The 26,282-nt window shown below is 42.1% G+C and overlaps 1 protein-coding gene across 1 annotated transcript in view; it reads left to right on the top strand.

The window, feature by feature from the left end:
* The window catches only part of DLGAP3 (DLG associated protein 3), a 51,673-nt gene that overhangs the window by 4,808 nt on the left and 20,583 nt on the right, over positions 1 to 26,282 (top strand). The window contains 4 exon segments of the mRNA XM_032228343.1: positions 11,108 to 11,313; positions 13,099 to 13,213; positions 17,695 to 17,938; positions 19,754 to 20,094. Of these exon segments, the coding sequence (XP_032084234.1) occupies positions 11,108 to 11,313; positions 13,099 to 13,213; positions 17,695 to 17,938; positions 19,754 to 20,094 (906 nt within the window).

Here is a 26,282-nt window from a genome sequence, read left to right as displayed (position 1 = left end):
GTTCCATTAATTGTTCTCACTGTCAGTGAGACTCTATCAATGAAACTCAACGTTAAGAATCATGGCATCCGGCCCGCTCAATTCCTGGCAAATAGATGGGGAAGAAATGAACGTAGTGACAGACTTTATTTTCCTGAGCTCCAAGATCACCACAGATAGGGACTGCAGCTAAGAAATTAAAAGAGGCTTGCTCCTGGGGAGGTATGGCAAATCTAGACAGCCTACTAAAAAACAGAGGCATCACCCTGCCAACACAAGTGCATCTAGCCAAGGCTACGGTTTTCCCAGTTGCAATGGATGGCTGTGAAAGTTGGACCATAAGAAAGCTGAGCACCAAAGAATGGAGGCCTTTAAACTATGATGCTGGAGAAGATTCCTGCGAGTCCCTTGGACTTCAAGGCAATCAAACCAGTCAGTCCTAGAGGAGATTAGCCCTGACTGCTCTTTAGAAGGCCAAATCCTAAAGAGGAAACTCAAATGCTTTGGCCACCTAATGAGAAGGAAGGACTCATTGGAGAAGAGCCTAATGCTGGGAAAGATTGAGGCAAAAGAAGGAGATGGCAGAGATTGAGGTGGCTGGATGGAGTCACTGAAGCAGTAGGCATGAGCTTAAGTGAACTCCAGAGGATGGTGGAGGACAGGAAGGCCTGGAGGAACATTGTCCATGTGGTTGTGATGGGTCGAACACGACTTCACAACTAACAACAACAACACTGTCAGAAAATTTCTTCTTACTTCTAGGTTGGACCTCTCTTTAACAAACCTCCACTCATTCTTACCAACAATTCTTACCATGGGTCAATTCTTGATCTATCTAATAAATTATGAAGGTCTGGGGAGTGGATCTCTTTCTGCAGAGAGTCTTTCCTGCTCTCCAAAATTTTCTTCTCTGTTTCTCTCCTTCCCCCTTCCTTTTCCAATGTGCTCTACAGTTCTGCACATTGAGATTGTTGGTGATTAAAGAAATGTCAGGGCCATAGTAACCTCTTCTCTACAAAGGATAAAAGAGGGAAAGCAGACAAAGGGAGCAAAAGAGAGTCTTTTAAAAGACTGAAGTTTTCTGAAGAGCTGGACATATCAACTTCTCAAGATATTGAAGCACTTCCAACTGCTAGTAGTGCCCAAACAAACAATTAGCAAGAGCTACTAACTTGTATTGCAGAGAACGGCTTTTGCACAGGGCTAATCAATGGTATCCAAGTGCTAATGAGGGAGAAGAGACTAATAAGAGCAGCCAGCAACTGTCTGGGAGAAGACAATGAAATCTTTCCCATGTCTGCTTTCTAAGGTCAAGGCTCAAACATGACCAAGACTTTTTTCTTCTCTCTCAGCCCAAGAACAGCACTGGTGCAATGGTATAGGTGTTAGACTAGGAGCAGAGGAGCCCAGGTTTTTTTTCCCTACTCAGGGATGAGGATCATCAGACGACTTTGGACCAGTCCTTCCCTCTCAACCTAGCCTATCTCACAGAGTTATTGTTTCTGGAGACAACTAGGAAGAGAGAACATTGTGCATCACTTTGAACTCCTGAATGGGACATAAATCTAACACATCAAATGTCAACCAGAGCTCAAGATGGATTAGAATACACAAGATGGGTATTGTGGACCAGCACGTATTCAGAGTGTCGTGTTGGGGAAGGCCAGTCTAGATCAGAGTTGAGGATATTTATGTACACCTATTGTCTAGAATTCCAGGTGGCCTACTTAGGACAATTTTGTAAGCCCTTCAAAGGTCTTCTGAAACATTTCCATCATCCTGTCCTGCCTCCTGGAGTACCAGTTTACTTTGCTTTATATTTAAATCCAGCCAGCCCTCAATTTAATGGTCCAATAGGGAAAGTGGTTCCATTAAAGCATAATATCTGTTATTTCTAAATGAGAGTTTATGCATGTGTGTTTTACATATATTACACCTGCATAAAATGGCAAATGTCATGTATACTGACAGTACATGTATATTGATTGTATTTATTCATTTAATCTAGTTTAATTTTTGGTTTGTCCAAACACAATTACATTCTTTCCTATGTTCACAAATTTGGGATTTTGGATCCACATCTGCTATTCTGCCAGATTCCAGTTAAATCTCTCTGTGTGTGTGTGTGTGTGTGCGTGCGCGCGCGCGCGCATGCGTGTATGTTCCAGCATAACTATGGAATGCCTTCAGCAATTTCAACCAAACATGGTATGAAAGATGTTTCATAGATTAAATATTGTGGGGATAAGACACTCCTAAAACCCCTCGGTGTGTGTGTTCTGTTAAGATACTGCCTGTTGTGCCTTAAAATGGCTTCTACTGTACTGTCGTAAAATGGTTTCTACTGTGCAGCGGAGTGGAGTTGCCATGATATGGCTTCACAGTACTCCACAAGGGGGCTCCCTTTGGTCCGGACATTCCCCCCCACTATAAATAAATTCCCGGGCAATGCCGGGTTACTGGCTAATGTCAATATAAAGCTGGAATAGGTTCAGAGGGACACTAGATCCATGACACGTATTCCAACCTATCTTCTTGAGATTATATTTCTCCAACCCTTCTTCCCCAGTCTGGTTGTATGATGAATCTTTTGGACAGAGCTGGCTTCTGTACACTTCTGAGTGTAATCACTTTTAATTATGAGATGCTGCTAGGAGAAAAGAAATAGAACTTAGAGAAGCAGTTAAAGACAAGCATGGAATTTTTGATGGCATTGTGAAAAATTTTCTGTTCAGTTCTGCTTTGAAACTGGCAAGAGAACAGGCAAAATTTCCTTCTCCATTGTTGTTTGTTATTCAGTTGCTAAGTCATTTCCAACTATTTATGCCCCCATGGAGTACAGCACAACTGGCCCTCCTATCCTCCATTGTCTCCTAGAATTTGCCCAACTTCATGATCATTGAGTTGATAAAAGTATCTAAATCATCTCATCCACTGCCTTCCCTATTTCCATCTTTCCCAACATCAGGGTCTTTTCCAATGAGACTTCTATTCCTAATAAGAGTAGGACTGCAGGCTACTTCAGCTGACTGCAGTTCTGCAGTTCAGCTGTTCAAATCTCACCGGCTCAGGGTTGACTCAGCCTTCCATCCTTCTGAGGTGGGTAAAATGAGGACCCGGATTGTTGTTGGGGGCAATATGCTGACTCTGTAAACCGCTTAGAGAGGGCTGAAAGCCCTATGAAGCGGTATATAAGTCTAACTGCTATTGCTATTGCTAGTGGCCAAAGTATTTCAGCTTCAGCCTCGGAATCTGTACCTTCATAGAAGAGTCAGATTAGAGTTCTTCTCCATTTTTCCCCAACGTGGGCAAGAATATTTTTTCCACGTTGTTAAAAATAAAATAAAAAATTCAATGGAATGGACGAAAGCTATTCTGACTCAAAGCATATCTCAGAAAACATAACTTTAAAAACACAGCAGCAACTGCAACATTATCGGTTGCCAAGACACAAAAAAAATGTGGCCTTTGGTGAATTTTCTATTTCTCCCCTAGCTACAAAGTTTGCATCGCATGCTCGCATTCTGCACCCAGCAGAGGCGGTACTGTTTGTGATGTGAGCCTACACCGCTGCAAAAGTCCCAAAGTACCGCCACTCTCATATTGATCTTCCCTTGATCACAGCAGCTCCTTCGTTTTGAACTGTGTGAAACCGAGTCAAAGTATTCCAACTACAAGATACTCGGTTTCAGCTTTGCAACGATGCTAAAAGGGACAACAGAGAAACTAACTAATTTGGAAATAATCAAGGAGAGAAGCTTCCTAGAACTAAGGAAAAAAAATCCTAATGGTGTGTAGGAAGTTAACACCCACTCCTCGCCTAGGATAATGAGATATTTTAGGAAATATTAAAAGGGCAGAATATTTCCCCTAAAAGGGAGGCAGAAACTCCACCACCCTGCTTTGTCAATGGGCCATTAAGGCCTAAGCCAGTCTATTCTACATAACAAAGATCTACCACCTTCACGCAGAACCATAATACCCTGTTTCCCTGAAAATAAGACCTCCCCGGATAATAAGCCCAATTGGGCTTTTGAGCACATGCACTAAAATAAGCCCTACCCTAAAAATAAGCCCTCTCTGAAAATATTGCGACACAGCAGCAGCCATGAGGTGACCACATTCGCCGCCTCCTGCACCTCAAAAATAATAAGACCTCCCTGAAAATAAGGCCAAGTGCTTATTTTGGCGGTCAAAAGAAAACAAGACCCTGTCTTATTTTTGGGAAAAACATGGTAGGAATTGTCCAAAACCCTTTCATTACATCATCACCCAGCAAGAGTAAACCAAGCTTGGGACTCAGGACAGCCTACAGAGTTGCCCCTGCATGGCCCCAATCAACCAATCAGAATACAAGCTCAAATCCAAACCCAAACAGAGGGCATAAATTCCAGGCATTCTGAGCATCTCTTCCCTTTTTTGCCCAGGATCTCAAGCCTTGTGATCCTGTCCACCATTAAACCATCTTTCCAAGCAGTCTCTACACTCCCAATTTCTTTCTCCCCACTTGGAACTGAACCCAGATGAATGTTTCTTCCAACAGGGGAGAGCAATCAAGCAATGGACTGTCTTGCCATCAGAAGTTTTGGGTGCTCCATCACTGGAGGCTTTTGGAAAGAGACAGGACAACTATTTGTCTGAAATGGTATAGGGCAGGGGTGTCAAATTCAAGGCCCGCGGGCCGGATCTGGCCCACAGGGTGCTTAGATCTGGCCCATGGGGCCACCCTAAGAACAGTGAAGGACTGGCCCATGGTGCCTCTGCCAGTGAAGATGGAGCTTGGGAGGGCCACATATGGTTCTCCTGAGCTCTGTTTTCACTGGCAGATGGTTGCAGGAGGCCATCCCAGCCAAAAACGGAGCTCAGGAGCACATTTTCAGTAGCAAAACACTCACCCCTGACACAGGTGACATCAAGCCGGTCATGCCCACCCAATCCCCTCATGGTCAAACACAACCCTGATGTGGCCTTCAATGAAATTGAATTTGACACCCCTGGTAAAGGCTCTCCTGCTTGAGCAGAAGGGTTGAGCTGGAAGACACCTGAGATCCCTTTCATTATTCTACGTTCCTTTAAGATGGAGGTTTCATTTCAGAACAGGAAATTATTTCTACCGTGTTTCCCCGAAAATAAGATTGGGTCTTATTTTCTTTTGACCCCCGAAATAAGTGCTTGACCTTATATTTGGGGAGGTCTTTTTTTGAGGTGCAGGAGACGGCGAGCGTGGTCACCTCATGGCTGCTGGGCCCCTTAATCACAGCTCATTGTTGGACTCACCAACTCCGATGGTTACAGCTCCATGTCTCCCCAAACCCAAACCCCCAAGTATGGTGAGCCCCACATCAGGACTTGACAAGGGGCCCTCAGCTGTGAGGTTACCTGGTGCCACAGCAGGTCTGGGGATGGCAAGAGTGTGGAAGAAACACCTCCAGGCACCCAGAGAGATGGAATGAGAGGCAACTGCCAATCAGCTCAGCTGATCCGTGGGTCGCGATTAAGGGGCCCAGGTGCCATTAGCTGACCGTGGAAGGGAAGGGCTGCCTCCTGTGCTGGTCACGCCCCACCCCTTCACTAGGTCTTATTTTCAGGGGAGGTCTTATTTTAGCACATGCACTCAAAAGGTCTTATTTTTAGATAGGTCTTATTTTCGGGGAAACAAGGTAGCTAAGATACTTTGGATCTCTTTCCTAAGCTATTAAATATTTAACAATAAGGAAAGGTGGAAGGGAAGAGAAGAAAAGAAGAAGAGGATGACCAACAGCATGGTGGGTGGACTCAGTTGATGATAGAAGGAGGCTGAAGGAAGAGGTTAGAGACAGATCATCATGGAGAAAAATCTACCTGTGTGATCACTAGGAGTCAACAATGAATTGTTGGCACATAATCAATCAATTATGTTTAATAAATATTTCAGGGCAAATAATTAGGAACCACACGGTCTTCTTTTATAAAGCATCAAATAATCTTCCATAACACATTTATATCAATATAGACCTTTCTCAAATGGTTTTATAGACTGTAGATAACATTCCCCAAATTATGAGATTTTCTGGGCAGAGAATTTTCTGTCACTTCCCAGAACTATGCTATATAAGAAATACATCAAGAATGTATTACTTTAACACCCTGCATTTTATGGTTTGCAAACTCTGATTTCTGCTAAAATGATAGCACCCAGAGTGAGGAAATAGGATGCTTTCTGTCAAATCTGTCAGTTTCTTCTCTGAATCTTTTCTGCATTTTATCAGTACAGGTTTTTTTTTAAACTCTTCTATGGTGACTGGGATGGGATGCGGTGGCTCAGTGGCTAGGACACTGAGCATGTCGATCAGAAAGGTCGGCAGTTCAGTGGTTCGAACCCCTACCGCCGCATAATGGAGTGAGCTCCTGTTATTTGTATTGCCAACCTAGCAGTTCAAAAGGACATAAAAAATGCAAGTAGAAAAATAGGGACCACCTTTGGTGGGAAGGTAACAGCATTCCGTGTGTCTTTGGCATTTAGTCCTGCCAGTCACATGACCATAGAGACATCGTTGAACAGCGCTGGCTCTTCGGCTTTGAAACGGAAATGAGCACCACCCCCTAGAGTCAGGAACGGCTAGCACATATGTGCAAGGGGAACCTTTATCTATGGTGACTGAGTGCCGAAGGACAAGCCCAAACCAACATTGCTAACACTTTTCAACTTACAACTCTGTTTTTCTGGGATGGAAAGAAAGATGGAATGATGTAGCTTAATTTATCCACTTGAATGGAAATCAGAATGGATATTGGAATTAGAATGTTCTTCATTGTTATTTATTTATTTATTATTAAAACTTGTATGCCGCCCACTCTCGGAAGACTCAGGGCGGCTTGTTGGTCCCCATTGTGATTATCTGCTTCAGTCCTCAATCACCATAGAAGGGTTTGGGGAGAAATAGAAAATCTATCAAAGGCTTTTTTTTCTTCATCTTGGCAACCTGCTCACTGCAGATTTATAAAATTCTGCACTTAGCCAAACATATTGTGTGTTTGTTTGTTTGTGTGTGCGTTTGTGTGAGTGTGTAATTTTAACTACAAAGTAAAAAATAAAAGAAAGAAAAAAGAGTACAAAGGAATAGGAAGTGAAATAGAAAGTAAAGAAAGAGAAAAGAAAGAATACGATAAAGAAAAAGTAAAATGATATATAAAGAAATGACTTCCCACCTTCATTACAACAAATTAGAGAAATTTAATAACTCCAACTAGTTTGATGCAATGGACAACCTATTTTTACTTAGCATCTCAACTGTCATGCTAATGTTTGGTATTCCCCAGAAGTGTGGGCACAACCAATCCCAGAATTTCTGCAAATTGTAATCCCAAAACATTTCAAAATTTACTAGGCTGGAAAAAGTCTTCACAAAAACCCTTTCAAACAACTCAATAGAAACATTTACTTTCACAAGGACCATAGGATTCTGGTTGTGAGGGTTGTTGTTAGTTGCAAAGTCATGTCTGACCCAACACAACCCGATGGACAACGTTCCTCGAGGCCTTCCTGTCCTCTACCATCCTCTGGAGTCCATTTAAGCTCACACTGACTGCTTCAGTGTGGTTCCATCCAGCCACCTCGTTCTCTGCTGTCCACTTCTTCTTTTGCCCTCCATCATTCCCAGCATGAGGCTCTTCTCCAGTGAGTCCTTCCTTCTCATTAGGTGGTCAAAGTATTTGAGTTTCATCTTCAGAATCTGGCCTTCTAAAGAAACCTTCTAGAGGTTGATCTCCTCTAGGCCTGATCAGTTGGATCGCCTTGCAGTCCAAAGGAGATTGTGAGGGACAGAATGGAAAAATTAAAGTGGTTCAAAGACCCTCTTAGTTCACTGCAGATATCATTTTCAGCTTCAACAACTTGAGAAAGTTGTTATAAAGATAAAATTAAAGACAAGTAAGCTTGCTTTAGCAATTAGAAGAAAAGCATCTCAGAAGTTCAATTAATAATGATTATACTGGATTTAGTTCTTTGACATTTTATTTTTTTTCCATCTAACATTCTGTCTGTGTGGGTCTAATGAGAATGAATGTTCTCTGAAAATGTCCAGGATTTGGCAATTGTCTTGAATCAAAAATTGGATGGCTTTGTACCATACACTTTACTTAATTACTGCATTAACCCATTTCCTGGGTCAACACAATAAAATGAATCTTAACCCAACCAAAGGGGCTAAAGTACTTCCACAGAAAAAATTAAGATAAACATTAGCCAAGTTTACCATGATGAGCAAAAACTGGGTCATTATTTGACTTGCTTAAATAAATTTTGTGAACACAGCAGTAAGTTTCCCTCTCCTACACCTATCCATTTTTTCATGATTTGTTGTCTCTTAATTAGTTTAATAGTCTTGGCCATAGGCCAAAACTGAATAAGATTAGAAATAAGGCAGGGAGGAGAAGAGAAACAATAATTAAAAATATTGATTACTATTTCCTGCATGAGTAGTTACTGATTGGCTTCCATCTTTCTGTTGCAAAAGAATATGTTCTGTGAAAATGTGTGTTCAATAAATGACAAAAAATGTGCTGATAGACAGAGGATGGATGGATGGATGATAGATAGGTAGGTAGGTAGGTAGGTAGGTAGGTAGGTAGGTAGGTAGGTAGGTAGGTAGGTAGATAGATAGATAGATAGATAGATAGATAGATAGATAGATAGATAGATAGATAGATAGATAGATAGATAGATAGATAATTCAAACTCAGGAACAGAGTAAGTTGCATCCACATGTATATGTTTTTGGATGCTATTTTCCCTGAAAATGTATTTATGGAAGTATAATGCTAATTTTGACACTGAGACATAGTTCCATTCCAATATCATCCCTGAATATGGTTCAGGCAGCTGCTATTTCAGGTGGTGCACTTTTTCTTGAAAAATCAAATTTGAATCAAGTGATATTCCCTTACATCAGTTTCCTATTCAGTAACTACACCAGAATTTTCATAGGGTTGCCTTGGACAAGTGTTCAGATTGATTGGTCGGTCAGTCGGACGGTCGGTCGGTCGGTCGGTCGGTTGGTCGGTCAGTCAGTCAGTCAGTCAGTCAATTTGTTGATTGTTTGGTTGGCTGATTGATTATGTGGTGTTAAGTCATGTTCATCTCCTGATAACCACATAGGTAGATTTTGTCTTTGATGATCTATCTCTAACCTGTTCTTTCAAGTTCCTAATGGTGCAATTATCATCAACATAACTAAGTCCATTCACTTTGCTACTGGTTGGTCTCTTATTTTTCTTTCCACCTTTCTGAGTATTAAAGCATTTTCAGAGAACTGAGTTTACTTAAATTTGGACCTGGTCACTTGAGTCTTCAGTGAAATCAGTTCAATTTCTATCCATGGTATTATCTGGAGTCTTCTCCAATACCCAAGTTGAAAGTTGTCAATACTCTTCTGATGCTGTTTCTTTAAACCCCAATAAATTTTCAGAAAGTGACCAAAATGAACATAGCAACTCTATTGCTCTTAACTGTATCCTATTTAAAGAGGATTACTGCTCATGTCAGCCTGTCGGATCCTGAGACTTGTTGTGTGCCAAGGACAGGGTATTTTTAAAAATGGGATTAAGGAGGTTGGTGGGATAAGGTAGTACTCACTGGAACCATTAGAGTGGGTGTGGTGGCCTAGTGGTTAAGACACTGAGCTTGTTGACCTGAAGGTTAGCAGTTCAAGGCCCAAGCACTGTATGATGAGATGAGCACCGGTTCTTGCCCCAGTTCAATGTGAACATGTGAAAGCATGCAAATGTGAGTAACAATAGCAATAAGACTTATATACCACTTCACAGTGCTTTACAGCCCTCTCTAAGCAGTTTATAGAGTCAGCAGATTGCCCCAACAATTTGGGTCCTCATTTTATTGACCTCAGAAGGATGGAAGGCAGAGTCAATCTTGAACCTGGTGAGATTCGAACTGCCAAATTACAGGCAGCCAGCAATCAGCAGAAGTAGCCTGGAGTACTGCATTCTAACCACTATGCCACCATGGCTCATTAGATAAGTAGATTAGCAGATAAATAGGTACCACTTCAGTGGGAAGGTAACAGTGTTTCATGTGCCTCAGCATATAGTCATGCTGGGCACATGACCATGGAAGCATTTATTGGCTACCTCAGCTAGAAAATAGAGATGAGCACCATCCCCTAGAGTTAGACAGGACTGGACAGAAAATCTTTATCTTTTTTTAGAACCATTAAAGATGAGCCAGGTGAAAAAGAGTGTTGGAGAGGAATCACAGAATCATGGAGCTGGAAGGGAACTAAGGGATCCTCAAATCCAGCCTTTGTTTCAAAACTCCAGTGAAAGGAAAGAAGCCATTCACTGGGACACATGTTCCACTGATTGGCAGTTTTTACAGTCAAAAAAGAGCTAAGCTCAAAGTGACAGTTAAAAGGTAGCATTTAGTGCATAGGTGGAAAAAATTTAATAGGTTGGTACACAAGGAACAAAGAGCCTCAGTTCCTCTGTCCAATAGTCTAACTGCACTTCATAAAGTCTGCTTTAATTACAGCCAAGACCTCCCATAGAACTTCCTTCTGATCCAACATACCATTGTTGTGGCCTGGCAGTGGCCAGCAGAGCTGGCACTAGATTCGGACAGTGAGGAGGTTGGGGAGGAGCATAGGCCAGTCCTGGAGTCTGGGGAGGGCTTGGATGAGGGCTCTGCATCACAGGCAGAAAAAGGCCCAGGGCCGTCTGACAGTTATCAGCTGCCTTCAGAGTCAGACATCAGTGAGGCAGAAGAACAGCTGCAGCCTGTACCCAGAGGGTCAACTTGGGAGTAAAGCCACAGGTGGATGGTGAATCGTCCCACCCATAGGGAATGAAAGAGGGGCGAAAGGGGAGGGGAGCTTGCAGGAGATAATTATTTCGCTTAATTGGTTTGTGACTCTCCGAGACTCCGTGCCATGTTTTGAAGAAATCAGCCTGGCATCTCTTCAAGCCAGATAAGCTCTGTGACTGTAAATTCTCCCTTGAAAGACTTTGCTGTCTGTGAATGAGAAGAATTCACAGGAAATTAATAAAAGGGTTTTTTGGAGTTTGCTTCATGATTTGGGGAAGCCTAGGTCAGAACAACCATTTGCTCTTCCTGCACAGTCTCTTCTTCCTTCAGGTGCCACAGGATGATTGGGGAGGATACCCAACATCGGGGAAGGATGGCGAGATCCCATGTCGACGGATGCGGAGTGGCAGCTACATCAAGGCCATGGGAGATGATGACAGTGGGGACTCAGATACCAGCACCAAAGTGTCTCCCAAAGAGGTGGCCCGGCGCGAGGCATACCGCCGTTCATCCAGCGTAGATCAGGCCAGAACCAAGTAAGAAGTTAGGAAGGATACTAATATTTCCCGGTTACTAGGGGGGGGAGGGAGAAATGCTCAAGAAACAATGAACATTGAACTGAGCTGGGGTCTATATATAAAACATACTATCTTAACCAAGAGCAAGAAGCCATATGAAATCTGAGTGAGGTCTCCTAATACTAGTAGCAAAACTGATATATTATGGGGCAAGGCAAAGTGGGTAGGGGTAGAGGATAATGGTATTTCTGTTCAGGGAAATCATAGAAAGAGAGTAGCAGAAGAAGTCAGATGGGAATGTGTTTGCTTGTTCCTGAACTCAGGTTAAAAGCCAATTATTTTTCCTGACCTAAGTGAGACATGGGATACGTGAAGGAGTTGGGCAGGGGAGGGAAAAAAAGGTAGGTTTTAGTACCATGGATAGCTCCAGACAGCCAACATGTCCCAATGATTTGTGGGTTTGTATCCTTCCTGAGCCAGTCTTCCTCTTCCTTGACTCCACTACTTCCTGAGGAACTGAAAATCAGAATCGGAATACAGCTGGAAGGGACCTTGGAGGTCTTCTAGTCCAGCTCCCTGCTCAAGTAAGAGATCCTATACCATTTCAGACAAGTGACTGTCCAGTCTCTTCTTAAAAATCAGATCAAATCAAAACTTTATTACGGTAACTGATGAGAAATATCAGAGCAACTTAATGACAGTCAATAAAGGAGAATATTTGTAGCTCAGAGTTGAAATGAGGGGTCTTTGATGCTCTCTGAGCTTGGTTGTTTTCTTGCAGATATTTCATTACCTGCAGATACTTGCAGATAGTTCATTCATTACTAGGTAACATTATCAGTACTAGCACTAATGACTTCTTTGGGTAATGAAATATCTGCAAGAAAACAACCAAGAGAGCACCAATGTCCTCTTAATGACAGACAGTCTGAAGTCTACCTATCTGGTCATTGACTCTCTCCTTCGGTGCTGTCCTGGAGCTAACATGGTACCATGTCAAGGACCCCAAATTCTCCAGATCTGCTCTCTTTGGCAACCCAACTTCCATCCTTGTCAGCGTTGAGGTCAAGTCTAGAATCACATTCTGTATAGCTGATTATTTTGTCTTCCTTAATCATACAATTCTAATTCCTTTGTGCCAATTCCTGGTACTTGCTGTAGGTTAGAGCCACAAAAGCTCATTTCATCAATATATATTGATTAGCCCTTGGGCCATATCTAAGTGCAAAGTTCCAGAAACAAATTATTACTAAAATTTGATAAAAGCAATATAAAATGGAATTGGAATAAAATAGAATTTAAAATGGAATTGGAATAAAATGCAGTCTAAAATGAAATTGGAATAGAATACAATAATTTAAGATATAGATAAAATATGATAAAATTATATTTCAGGTGTCAACCCTGCAATCTACCCCAATCAGTCCCACATATGCAGATCTCAACCAAACCACTTTGTTTAAGTCCTGTGCTGTGTTAAATGTTATTTTCCGGTTGTGGCCACACAGAAAGTAAGTTGGTTTGATATGGGGATCCCAATGGGTCCTTCGTTTGGTATATAGACCAAGGTAGACTTTGCACTTTGATATGGCCCAAGGGCTAATCAATAAAGACTCAATGTCGATGTCAATATGTATTGCCAGTTTGTAATTAAGGCGCATACCCATACCCCTGCAAGGGTTTACCTATTTTATAGGAGCAGAAAACTTGGCCATGTTAAACCAGCCTCCTTTCCATGTCTTCTGCTCCTGTCCTGCTTTGGGGTTTTGTTCAGAAACCTTTCTTCCCCATGTCTCTCATTAGGTTTGCAAGTAGACACTATTCTGACTCATATATCTGTAACTGTCCCAGCTGCTGCACACCAGCCCGAATCCGGCCACGGGGACAAGGGTATGGACGTTCCTTCACCACTGGGCAGGTGAGGTGGTTTTTCTCTTTGGTTCTTGGATGGTAGAAAGCTGACCAAGTAGAAGTGATAGACAGTCATGAGAAGTAACACCGATGTCAGTTTAGATGAGTGGAAATTGTGTCACATAACTTACAGTATTATAACTGGATGACTGGGATACGGAATATTGAGAGTCTGTCATTTTCCCTCCCCCTGTTTGTAGTGGGATGATCAAATAAAAAATCAATTTCGGGCAAGGAGACATTGGTTTGCATTTCATTGTCCCTTGAAAGTACAGCTTTTTTTTCCTCCAGGGATGTTTCCCTAAGAAATGCTCCACCAAGCAAGAAGAGAATTCTAGATCATCCTTCTTTGTGGAGGAAAAGCTTTCTGTAACAAAAGCTAGCAATAGCCCTTAGACTTGTATACCACTACATAGGGTTTTACAGCCCTCTCTAAGCAGTTTTGGGATGTGGTGGCTCAGTGGCTAAGATGCTGAGCTTGTCAATCAGAAGGTCGGCAGTTCGGCAGTTTGAATCCCTAGCACCACGTAATGGGGTGAGCTCCCGTTACTTGTCCCAGCTTCTGCCAACCTAGCAGTTTGAAAGCACGTGAAAAATGCAAGTAGAAAAATAGGAACTACCTTTGGTGGGAAGGTAACAGTGTTCTGTGTGCCTTCGGCATTTAGCCATGCCGACCATAGGACCACGGATGGCGTCTTCGGACAGCGCTGGCTCTTCAGCTTTGAAACAGAGATGAGCACCGCTCTCTAGAGTCAGGAATGACTACCACGCATGATGTGCGAGAGAACCATTACCTTTACCTAAGCAGTTTACAGAGTCACCATATTGCCTTCAAGAATCTGGCTCCCCATTTTACCGACCTCAGAAGGATGGAAAGCTTAGTCAACCTTGAGCTGGTCAGGATCAAACTCCTGGCAGTGGGCAGAGTCAGCCTACAATGCTGCATTCTCACCATTTTGCCACCACAGCTAGCTCTTAGCTATGACGGATGAATGATGGATCTTTTGTCTGATACCTAACTGAAAAAGGGCAATGCCATCATGCAAATGAGGAATTGTTCCATTCACATATATCTGCAATGCACACCCTCTCTGTTGAGCCAGGATTGCCAGTGGAAATGACTAAATTTGATTGGATACCAGACATGTCATTCAGGCTGCTTTGGCTTAAGAAACCTTTGGCTGCTGTGCTTTGATCTGATGCATGCTCACCTTAACTGCATCCGTGAATTATTCGTCCCTCTCTATGTTTTGGCATCTGCATGCTTTGCCATTCAGTCATTCAGAGCACCATATACACCAACCCATTTCTGCAGAGTAATCCTGGAATGGCTTTCAGTCTCTGGAGCCAAAAATTCATACTTTGCATTCCTGAGATTTCATTTGCACTGCATCCTGGAAAGAGAAATGATAAGTAACAAATCATGCTGTGTTTTTATTTATTGTGATTGGGGAAAAGAGAGTGAGGGCGCTGATATTTATTTATTGCATACAGCGCATTAGATTTGCAAACATGAAAAAGCTGCCTTGGTTATGAATTTATTGCCAGATATTTATGTCAGTGTTGCTAGAATTTGAGAACTTTAAAGGGAAAGCTTTCTTAAGCTATGTCTAATTAACTTATGGGATTCACTAGGACAAGATGCAGCAATGGTCCAGTGGAATTTCAAGGAAATAATTAGTTACAGTAACTGAAATTGTGGGTTAGGGCATTTAAAAATTGGGGAGAATTTTTTCAATGAATTTTACACTTTCAAACCAATGCACAAATCAAAATTGTTCTTGTTAAGTATATCTCCTTTTGGAGACTAGAGTTGAGTAGCAGAAGGCAGCAAGGAATGTGCCTCTGAATAGTCACACTATCAATCATAGCCGCCAAAGTTAAAACAAGGATAATTTTACTTGCGTTAACAAAAATAAAGTAGGATAAACATTCTCCGAAACAAGCGATAAGTTGTCTTGAATTATATAAACAATCTATGATGCAACACATTGGTTTACAGATGCTCAACTCACGATTCACCATGTAGACAGGTAACTAACATACAGAGTAGCCACCATCCAATATACAGTATTCAACTCCAATAACAAGCACGGAGAACATACAGGGACAACCAGTAGTAGTTCATATTCCCTCTTATGGCCGATTAAAGCAACAGCATCCAATCGCATCTCACTTGAGCATTTAAAGTGACAGATACATTATTTCAATCATGGTGTGTATGTGTGTGTGTGTGTGTGTGTGTGTGTGTGTATAGCCAACCCAAGACTAGGATTACATCCCTAACAGTTCTTCAGACTTTGTACTTTTACACATGCATAGGCACACACACACGTACTTTATTATATGATATCATAATATTGGGGTGAAGGCAGAATGGGAAACAAAAACTGTACCAGAATAATTGTGTGCAAAATTCATGACAATATATTAGGGGGGGGGGGGTTGAAAAAAATATATCTTGAACTACTGCAGGACTAGACAAGCCAAATACACGCAAAGAAAAATGAGAAATGGAATCAAAACTGACAGATTTGCACAAATGAGAAATAGAAAGCAACGGAGAGCAACTGAAATTGACAGATTCTCCCATCCTCAACAACGGCTAAGTGAATCATACATAAATCTGCAGATTCCCAAACTCTTGAAATAGGTGCTTTTCTGAACAATTGAAAGAAACAGAACTTATCTTTTCATGACCCAAAACAAGCATTTGTTTTCTTTCAAAGAAGTCTTAAATTCATCACTCTTACTGGCAATTAACCATTCACATAGGTTTTAAGTGGAATTTAAGTCTACTTGGTGTGAATCAAAGCAGAAATTATCTTTGCAATTTCCAGCACTTGCAACTAAGCAGCGTACCAGAATCCACCAGCCTTTATAAAAATAAGAGTGATTTGCTTTTAACTTGGAATTCTGTGGTTTTGTCTGAATAATCAATTCAAGCTGTAGCTCTTAGCTAATTAATTTAAGCTTCGACCAATGCAATCTAATTTACACATATACTTAACTTTATTTGTTCCATTGCTAAATCCTAGGACTGAACATAGTTCACTGTGAACAAGTTTTCCTTGAACACTGCGTAGCATTTTGGGAGTTTGCAGTGACTCACTTTACCAATAGTCCTCCACTTATGACCAGAATTGACCAGAATTATGGCTGTAAGTCATGCCAGTTATTAAACAGATCATCTGGTGACTGATCCCGATTTTACAACCTTTTTTGAAGCAGTCATTAAGTGAACTCAGCAGTTTTAAAACAAATGCAGAGTCATAAAGCAAATGCAGTGGTCATAAAACAAACATAATGAATGTGCTCGTCTTTAAGTGAGCCTATTGTCCATAATGGGCATATTTTGCCAAAAATTAAAAGTAAACGGCAGTTTCTAACAAAAAAAACCCTTTGCAAAGGATGCTGCAAACAGCTGACATGCGCATTGGTTGTACTGAGCTCCCAAAATGCGACCACATGACCTCAGGGGAGGGGCCAGCTGGCAGAATTTCTAATTCAGTTTACAACTTTGAATGGTCTCTAAGTGATCAACAGTCGGTTGAGGGCTGCCTATGCAATCTCACTCAAAGGTATGGTGCATTTAAGTTTTGCTGAAGAAGCCTCCATATTGACTTAGGCATGGACTGTGAAACAAATGGTGAGATTCATACAATACATTGAGATGATAGCCAACAAGCTACCACAGCTTGACTTAAAATGGTATAAGAAACCAGCAATACTCTTTCATTGCAATGGCGAATGGGAGAGGGATTTGTGAGAACATAGACCCCTGACGGCGAACCTAGGGCATGCATGCCGGAGGTGGCACACAGAGCCCTCTCTGCTGGCACACACACCTTTGCCCCAGGTCAGATCTCTGTGGCTCAGCTCTCATGAGCTTCTGTTTCCCTGCAAACGATGAAACAGAAGCTCCCAAAAGGAAAAGATCTTACCTCTTGCTGCGCTGCCGGTGTTGGGATGCCCTGCTGTGCATGCCCGTGTGCATACCACAGCTGGGTTGCTGCTGGCATTACTGCTGGTTCGGCGCAGAAAATGTTTTGCATTTGCACCTAAAAAGGTCTGCGCGTGCGCACAACATTGGAAAAGGGGGGAAATTTACATTTTTGCAATGAAGATTGAAGATTGTTCTGCGCATGCGCAGAACTGAAAATCAAGATGGCAGCACCAAGGATAGAACTGGTTCGGGGTGTGGCAGGCCGAGTTACTATCTACTCAGCCAAACTGGTCCGAACCGGTAGGAACCCATCTCTGGTGCATACCCATGCATGTTTGTACACGCACATCTTTGATTTTGGGCATGCGCTTGCACACATTTTGGGCACTCGGTGTCTAAAAGGTTCGACATCACTGACATAGACCCATCAGAAGGTTGACACCCCTTTGAAGGTACACATAGTAGGACAACTTATGGATACATTATTGAATGGGTGAATGAGTCTAAATTCCCTCCTCCTCACACTTCCATTCTCTTCCCAGATCAGTGATGAGTTGAACCATCAGTTTGAGGCTGTGTGTGAGTCTGTTTTCGGAGAGGTGGAGTCCCAGGCTGTGGAGGCTTTGGATCTGCCCGGTTGCTTCCGCATGCGCAGCCATAGTTACCTGCGGGCCATTCAAGCTGGCTGCTCCCAGGATGATGACTGCCTCTCTCTGTTCACCATGGCAACAACCTCTCACCAGCCTGGCCAACCTCTCACCAGCAGCATCCTCAAGCCAAGCACCTGTAAGTACCAAGAAGAACCTATAGGTATGGGATGAGCAGCCTCTAGGTACTGTAGGTGAGATTCACAGAAACCTTTTGGTAATCAGATATAATGTGATGGAAAGGAATTTGGAGAGATACACACACACACACACACACACACACACACACACACACACACACACACACACACACACACACATATATATATATATATATATATATATATATATATATATATATATATATATATAAAAATTCCTTTCCATCACATTATATCTGATTACCAAAAGGTTTCTGTGAATATATCTGTGTGTGTGTATGAGTGTGTGTGTTCCAGCATAACTCTGGAACGCCTCAAGCAATGTCAACCAAACTTGGTACACAGATGACTTACTCTCTGGAAACAAATAATATGGGGGTAAGGCACCCCTAACACCCATTGGGGTGTGTGTTCTGTTAAGATACAGCCTGTTGTGCCTTAAAATGGCTTCTACTGTATTGCCGTAAAATGGCTTCTACTGTACAGCACAGTGGAGTTGCCATGGTAACGTCTTCACAGTACTCCACAGGGGGCTCCCTCTGGTAAGGGGGAAAATCCAACATTAGAAATTATGTTTGGTCTGGACATTTTCAACAAAATCATAAGCCCTCCCCGAAAATATTGCAACACAGCAATAGCCATGAGGTGGCCACACTTCCTGCCCCCTGCTCAAAAATAATAAGATCTCCCCAAAAATAAGACCAAGTGCTTATTTTGGGAGGGGGGTGTCAAAAGAAAATAAGACCCTGTCTTATTTTGGGGAAAACATGGTAGGTTGACCCCTCTTCTTTGTGGAAGACATTGTTTTGGTTGCAATTCTTCCTTCTGTTCCTCAGAGTTATTCCTTCTTCCCATTTTAATAAATTAATACCAAACCAGGCAGCCTTTGGACAAGAAAGTTGTGGTGCCCTGGATGTAGCCTAGTAGATGTTAATTAAAGTATAGCATCCTTTTTTAAAAATATTTTATTTATTTTATTTATATTACTTTCCATTTCCACCAAACAGTGTGTGATCTGGGTACAGTTAACAGTCATAATCCACATATTTGTTATTATATTCAACACAATAATATTAATAATATAACTATATCAATATAATTACAATAATACACAACATCTTGATCATCAAATTATCTCCACATTAACATTTCCTCTCTTTTTTTTGTATCTCCTCCTTTCTAACCTCTGTTTCTATTGTCTAATTATTGGTAAAATACATCCCACATAAAAAAAAATATTCAGTTTCTTCTTTATCCTTAATAACAAGCTTTAATCTGTCCATTTCTGCACATTCTAGTATTTTCTTAATGACACTCTCATCTGACGGAATCTCATCATTTTTCCATTGTTTCGCAAATACAATTCTAGCTGCAGTTAGTACATGTAAAACCAGATATATTCTTTTTCTCATATTTTTCCAGTAGAATGCCCAACAAAAATATCTCAAGTTTCAAATCAATATGCTGCTTTATCATTTTTTCCAACCAAGTATGTATTTTCATCCAATATTTTTTAGCTTTTGGGCAAGTCCACCACATATGATAGGATGAACCTAGTGGTTGATTACACTTCCAACATTTGGCAGATCTGTCTCTATACATTTTAACCAATCTTGCCGGTGCAAAATGCCATCGATAATGCCATCCATAGTTTCTGCCCTTGGGATAGAAATGTTAAATTGATTATGTCAACTGCATATAAAGAAAATCTGTAAAGTGTAGCATCCTTTTTAATTGTTCCATTTTGCTTTCCTTTCTCTTCCCTACCCCACCCACACCCAATCTCCATATAGCTTTTAGTTACCGGAAAGCTCCACCAGCCCTCCCTTCAGGAATCAAAGCCAAGCCCCTCATTGCTGTTACAGCCCAAAGCAGCACCGAATCTACCCATGACAGTTTCCTGCCCAGAGAGGTCAACCGAAGTCCATCCTGGGCCAAAGAGGCCACCAAGCACTGCAACTCTTCTGAGAGTTTAGAAAGCACCAAGATCACTGCCATGTCTCTAGATTTGCCTTCGGTCCAACCCCGGACTTCCCCCAAACCTTCCACCCTTATCATCAGGACGATTCCAGGGCGGGAAGAGCTAAGAAGTTTGGCTCGCCAGAGGAAATGGCGTCCATCTATCGGTGTTCAGGTAGGTCTGGGATGGCTTCAATGCTGGAGGGAAGCTGTATCTTGGCTGGGGCCAGTTCAAGAACCACTGCTTGTGACCAGCCTCTGATTTTACTTCTGTTGTAATCATTGACCATCAGAACTGTAGTATCTTCTTTATTCTCCTCTTATTGGTATTGTTATGAGGATTTTTGTGTTGTTGTTATCATTATTTGGTTAATCTTTGGTGAGATTCACAGCCTTTGGGTCTGGTTGGTAGCTCAACAGCTTGAGTCCTAACCAAGGACCTAGGAACTGTTAAGATAACATCAGAGGATATAAGCTGTCCCAAGTAGGGTTGTTGTTGTTGTTGTTGTTGTTGTAATGTTGCTTTGAAAGAAAACTGGAGCTTCTGCACCACAGACAAATTCCTTGTGTGTCTAATTACACTTGGCCAAATAAAGTATTCTCTTCTATTCTGTTCTGTTCTGTTCTGTCCTACTCTATTTTACATTCTGTTCTGTTCTGTTCTGTATTGTTCTGTTCTGTTCTACTCTATTCTACTCTACATTCTCTACTATTCTATTCTATTATATTCTATGCAAGTCATGAGACTAAATACTTTGATGAGACATCTCCATATCTATTCTGTTCTGTTCTGTTCTGTTTTGTTCTGTTCTATTCTACTCAACTCTTTGGTGGTTTTTGAGGTACTCTTTGTGAAGTTATAGCTTCCTCAGTCACATTTGCAAGGCAAAGAGCAAAAAAGGGGGGAAATGTTGAGTAAATCTTGAGTAAATTAAAAAAATTTTAGAAGATCCATAAAATTTGGACTAAGAGGGTTCTTCCATCCATCTCACATCCCCATAAAATGAATAGCAATAGCAATAGCAATAGCAATAGCAGTAGACTTATATACCGCTTCATAGGCCTTTCAGGCCTCTCTAAGCGGTTTACAGAGAGTCAGCATATTGCCCCCAACAATCTGGGTCCTCATTTTACCCACCTCGGAAGGATGGAAGGCTGAGTCAACCCTGAGCCGGTGAGATTTGAACCGCTGACCTGCTGATCTAGCAGTAGCCTGCAGTGCTGCATTTAACCACTGCGCCACCTTGGCTCTTGAATTGCCTTCAAGCTTAAAGGTGCAATGCTAGAATCTGATTTCTACCAGCGAAATGTGATCTGCAAAGAAAGCAACAAGATATTAGGGAGACACCAAAGAGTGTTTCCAGGTTCTAGCTTCATTTCTGTGCTACTGACTTACAGTATCTTCACAGCATGAACCATCCACTGTTGAAGTGAGATGAAGCCTGTCTACGTGACTTTTATTCTGAGATAATGAAAACTGTGGGGCTCAAGAAAAAGCTATAAATCACTAACGTGGAAATGATATGGGTGTGCTAGAAGACAGCTTGGTTGTGCTTATATTACACCTTTAATCAAGTCCATTGGTGGCTGTTGTTGTTGTTCTTTCCTTTGTTTCTCAAACATGACCCCCTATGAGGCAACCATGCTTGCCAAACTGTAGGGCTACAAGAGTTCATATTGTACAGGTGCCTGGAAAACACAGTATGTTTTCTCTCATCCAACTCCTGAACACTAGTTCAGTTCAGTTCTTCCAGCAGGCAGGGCATTCTCCAAGAAGACTCCCAAAAGTTGCAAATCTAAAGATCTTAAAATAAAAAAAACTCAAAGGGATTTGTAGCTGATTGAATAAACATTTGTGTAGCTTGCTGACATTTTTCCTCTGAGGAAACCAGGCTGCCAACTGGACCTGGTAAGCTGGTTTTGCTGATAAGCTGCTGCTTCAAAGAATCCGTAGGTTACGCTAAGCGGCACTTTGATTTTGAAGGCAAAGGGTGCTCCGGAGCCTGAACCTGAGTCCTTGCATAGCATCCGTTTGAAACTTCTTAAAGCAGCTATTGTATTTTTCGGAGTATAAGATGCTCCAAAGTATAAGACACACCTATGTTTTGGGGAGGAAAACAAGGGGGAGGAATCTGCTTCTGCCTCCCAGCAATTTGCTTCCTTGCAACAAACAGCAAACAATACAGACAATATACACTGTTTGTGGTATTACATTTCAGACTATACTTGTATAGATGCTGTTAAAATTGATGTCCTTTCTGGAAGTATAGTTATTCTCTGCTATTTAAAAGAAAATACAATAGCACTGGGCCTCTTCAGATCAAGCATTTATTTTAAAAAGCTTCTTCATTTTGTTAAGCTGTCTAGAACAATAATAAAGCAGTCTTTTAAAAATGTCTAATAATTTGAACATTCTATAGGCATTTATATTTATTGACTTACCTTCTTGCAGCAAACAGCCTGATTAGCCCAAGAAAAAAAATCTGCATCTGCTACTCAGCAATTTGCCTTGTGGAGCAAACAGCAAGTTTCACTTTCCGTTTAAGAGCGCCTCCCGATCATCGGCTGTTTCAAGCTGATCCTGGGGAAAGTATTCCATGGTTTAAGGGCATGTAGCTGGGTATGGCATCCACAGCCCAAAGCTCTGCTTTGTCTTCAGAACCAAAGTACCGCATGGCCCTTCAACATCAAGGATTTGGTGCTCATTGTTGTCAGGCTAAGTTATCCCACCAAACAATACCTTTGCTTTGTGTGATGACTGAAGAGAGAAGATGATGGAGTACATTTTAATCTCAGTTGAAATTGGATTTGCCAGTGGCAAACTAAGTCAAGGATCCCACTTGAGCAGACTCTACTGTTCACAACTGTGGGGGTATGATAGCTAAGAAATTAAAGACACTGAGTTTGTCCCAGCTCCTGCCCACCTAGCAGTTTGAAAGCATGGAAATGCAAGTAGATAAATAGGTACCACTTCGGTGGGAAAGTTACAATGTTCCGTGTAGCTCGGCATAAAGTCATGCCAGCCACATGACCATAGAAGCATATTCGGACAATACTGGCTGCAGTGGTGGGATTCAAATAATTTAACAACCAATTCTCTGCCCTAATGACCAGTTGGGTGGGCATGGCTCAGTGATCATGTGACCACGTGGGCGTGGCCCAGTCAACGTCACTCACATCAATGGGCACTTCTCCTTAGCTGTTTCAATGAAATAAGGGTTAACCGGAAAGGCAGTTTCTGTAAATAGGGCAATAAAGATTAGGCTAAAAACAGCACCAGAATGTTTCCTTCCTCCCTTCCTTACAGGATTAGCCCTGGAAAGTGGGAAAAAACAAATGGAGATTTCTTCCAACAACCGTTCTCCGAATTGCTTAGAAAGTTAACAACCGGTTCTCCCAAATAGGTGCAAACTGGCTGAATCCCACCACTGGCTGGCTCTGTCAGCTAGGAAATGAAGATGAGCACCATCCCCTAGAGTCGTTCATGACTGAACAGGGGAAACTGTTACCTTTACAGTTCATATGTATGGGGCACAATCTGCAATGAAGCAAAAAGGATGTCATGTGCATTGTGGCATCCCAACACAAAAGGTTTTCATGTCGCATCTCAGTATGCAAGTCAGGGGGGACAGCGTCATGTTGTCACAACACATTTCATCCTTTTCCCACCTGGCCTCCACTCAGATGTGATGTTTCTAAGGCCTTCAGGTCTTACTTTAGATATTCCAGAAGGACCCAGAAGGCCTGCAAAGGAACAGAATGGTGGAGGGTGCAGAGCCTTTGGGCTGACCCACGTGGGCTCTTCTTGAAACTGTACATAAAGTGTACTTACAGAACAGAATATTTGTAGCTCAGGGTTGAACTGTGGGGTCCTTGGTGTTCCCCGGGCTTGCTGGTTTTCTTGCAGATATATTTTCATTACCAAACTACCCTGTTCCCCTGAAAATAAGACCTCCCTGAATAATAAGCTCAATCGGGCTTTTCAGCACATGCGCTAAAATAAGCCCTCCCCTTAAAATAAGCCCTCCCCTAAAATATTTAAACGCATGTGCAGCCGGTCCCCGCCATTTTCTGGGGGGAAGGGGGAGAACATGCTCCATATGCCCCACACGCACCTGCCATCCACACGGAATGGCCTCGCGGAGACCGCTCCCGCAAACCCTAGCTACCACGCCCCTTCTGCATGCAAAAAGAGCAACAGCCCCAGCAACACTTGCCAGGCTGGCAAGAGTGTGCCAGAAACAGAGACAAAATGTCCGGCTTTCTCTGGATCAGCTGATATGCAGGTCGAGATTAAGGGGCTTCTTGCACCTCAAGAATAATATGACCAAGCGCTTGCGCAAAAGAAAATAAGACCCTGTCTTAAGATGATGTTACCTACCATATTTCCCTGAAAATAAGACCCTGTCTTATTTTCAGGGAAACGTGGTAGGTAACTTCATCAGTGTATTTCAAAGAGAACCACCAAGCTCAGAGAGCACCAAGGACGCCACGGTATCTACGGCGGCATTGGTACTTGATACTTTAAGATCAGGAGAAAGTTACATAGAAAGCGTGTCTATAATTGAAGCAGCCTTGATGGGCTGCGGTTACCATAACTGAGTGAGCAGTTGGTTTTCACACCATCCTCCTCCAAATTCTCACTCTAGAGTCACTCTATCAGGGAGATGGGCAGTTTTGTAAATGTGATGAATCAGTCAATCAATCAATGCATTCAATAAAGCTCAGAGAATGCGGAAAGCTGCATCTGTTTGCCACAACTTTGATCTCAGCTCCTTCCCACCATTCTTTTTTGACTAACTTACCTCTCGTTTTTCATGAGCATCAACTTCTTCCATCACCATCCTTTATCCTGTTTTTAAATATAAGTTCAGGCATCATAACTTATTCTAATAGAAGCTCAGAGAAGGGCCAAGAGACCTTCACGAGAAGCCATGATTTTCGGCCTGCTTTCAGCTTCTTAGCACACACAGACCAGAGGTGCGATTCACTTACCTTCCATATCAGTTCACAAATGTGAGCGCACGTGCCTCGTCTGCACATGCATACCACCTTCTGTGCATGCGCAGTGCTCATGCATTACATCAGGACAGGTGGACACTGTGGTAGGATTCAAATAATTTAACAACAGGTTCTCTGCCCTAATTACCAGCTGGGTCGGCATGACTTGGTGATCATGTGACCATATGGGCATGGCCAACTCAACATCACTTAGGTTAATGGGCACTTCGCCTTAGCTGTTACAATGTAATAAGGGTTAACCGGAGAGGCAGTTTCTGTAAGCAGGGCAATAAAGATTAGGCTAGAAACAACGCCAGAATGTTTCCTTCCTGCCTTCCTTACAGCATTAGCCCCGTAAAGTGGGGTAGGGACTGCTTAGAAAGTTAACAATCGGTTCTCCCGGATAGGTGTGACCTGGCTTAATCCCACCACTGCTCCCGCAGCTGCCACTACTGGTTTGCCCGAACCGGAGAGAACCTGCTGAATACTACCTCTAACACAGACCTACCTGGCCATTGCCTGGAATGCTAATCAGCCAAGAACATTTCAATAAAAATTGAATGTTCCCACCATGTTTATTTTTGTTGACCCTCAAACTAACAAATGAATTTTAAATGTCAGAAATGAAAACCAAGAGACCTTAAAATCGGGGAGGGGGAGGAGTTTGAGCACCCTAAGCAATCTTTAGACTTTTAAAACTCCTTTGGGGATTTTTTTTTCCTGGTATTTTTCAGACTAAATATATACTTAATCAAATATAATCCTCTCCCCTTCTTCTCCTTAATCCTCATCTAATTTATTCTGGTGCCAAAGAAAAATGACAAAAGCATTTATTGACTATCCTTTTCAAACCCCTTAACATTTTCAGGGTGGATGCCGCTAGCAACAAAGATGGAACTCACTTGCAAGGAAAATGGGGTTCAATGGTTCCTGTTTGTGATTCTTATAGGATGGAAGACAATGTCTTAGCAGAGTGGGTGAACTGGGCCATCCCACTAAGCTCCCATTTGTTTGGGCATAAAAATAACTGAAACTAAGTCAAGAGGGAAAGCTACCTAGAACTAAGGAGAAACGTCCTGAGAGTGAGAATAATGAACCAGTGGAACGGTTTGCCTTCAGAAACTGTAGGTGCTCCTTCACTGGAAGTTTTTAAGAAGAGATTGGAGAACCATTTATATGAAATGGTATCTTGGCTTGAGCAGAGTTGGACTAGAAGAACTCCAAGATCCCTTCCAACTGTGTCATTCTGTTACAAGCATTATATTCTATAAATCCTGGTTTAGGATATAATATACAGGTAGCCCTTTATTATCTGGTCCCATTGGGACCAGAATTTTGACTTAAGCACAGCAGTTAAGTGCA

The sequence above is a fragment of the Thamnophis elegans genome, chromosome 12 (genome assembly GCF_009769535.1).
Source record: "Thamnophis elegans isolate rThaEle1 chromosome 12, rThaEle1.pri, whole genome shotgun sequence".
NCBI lineage: Eukaryota > Metazoa > Chordata > Lepidosauria > Squamata > Colubridae > Thamnophis > Thamnophis elegans.
Note: the sequence above shows the minus strand (reverse complement) of the source record. Positions and strands in the feature narration are given on the sequence as shown.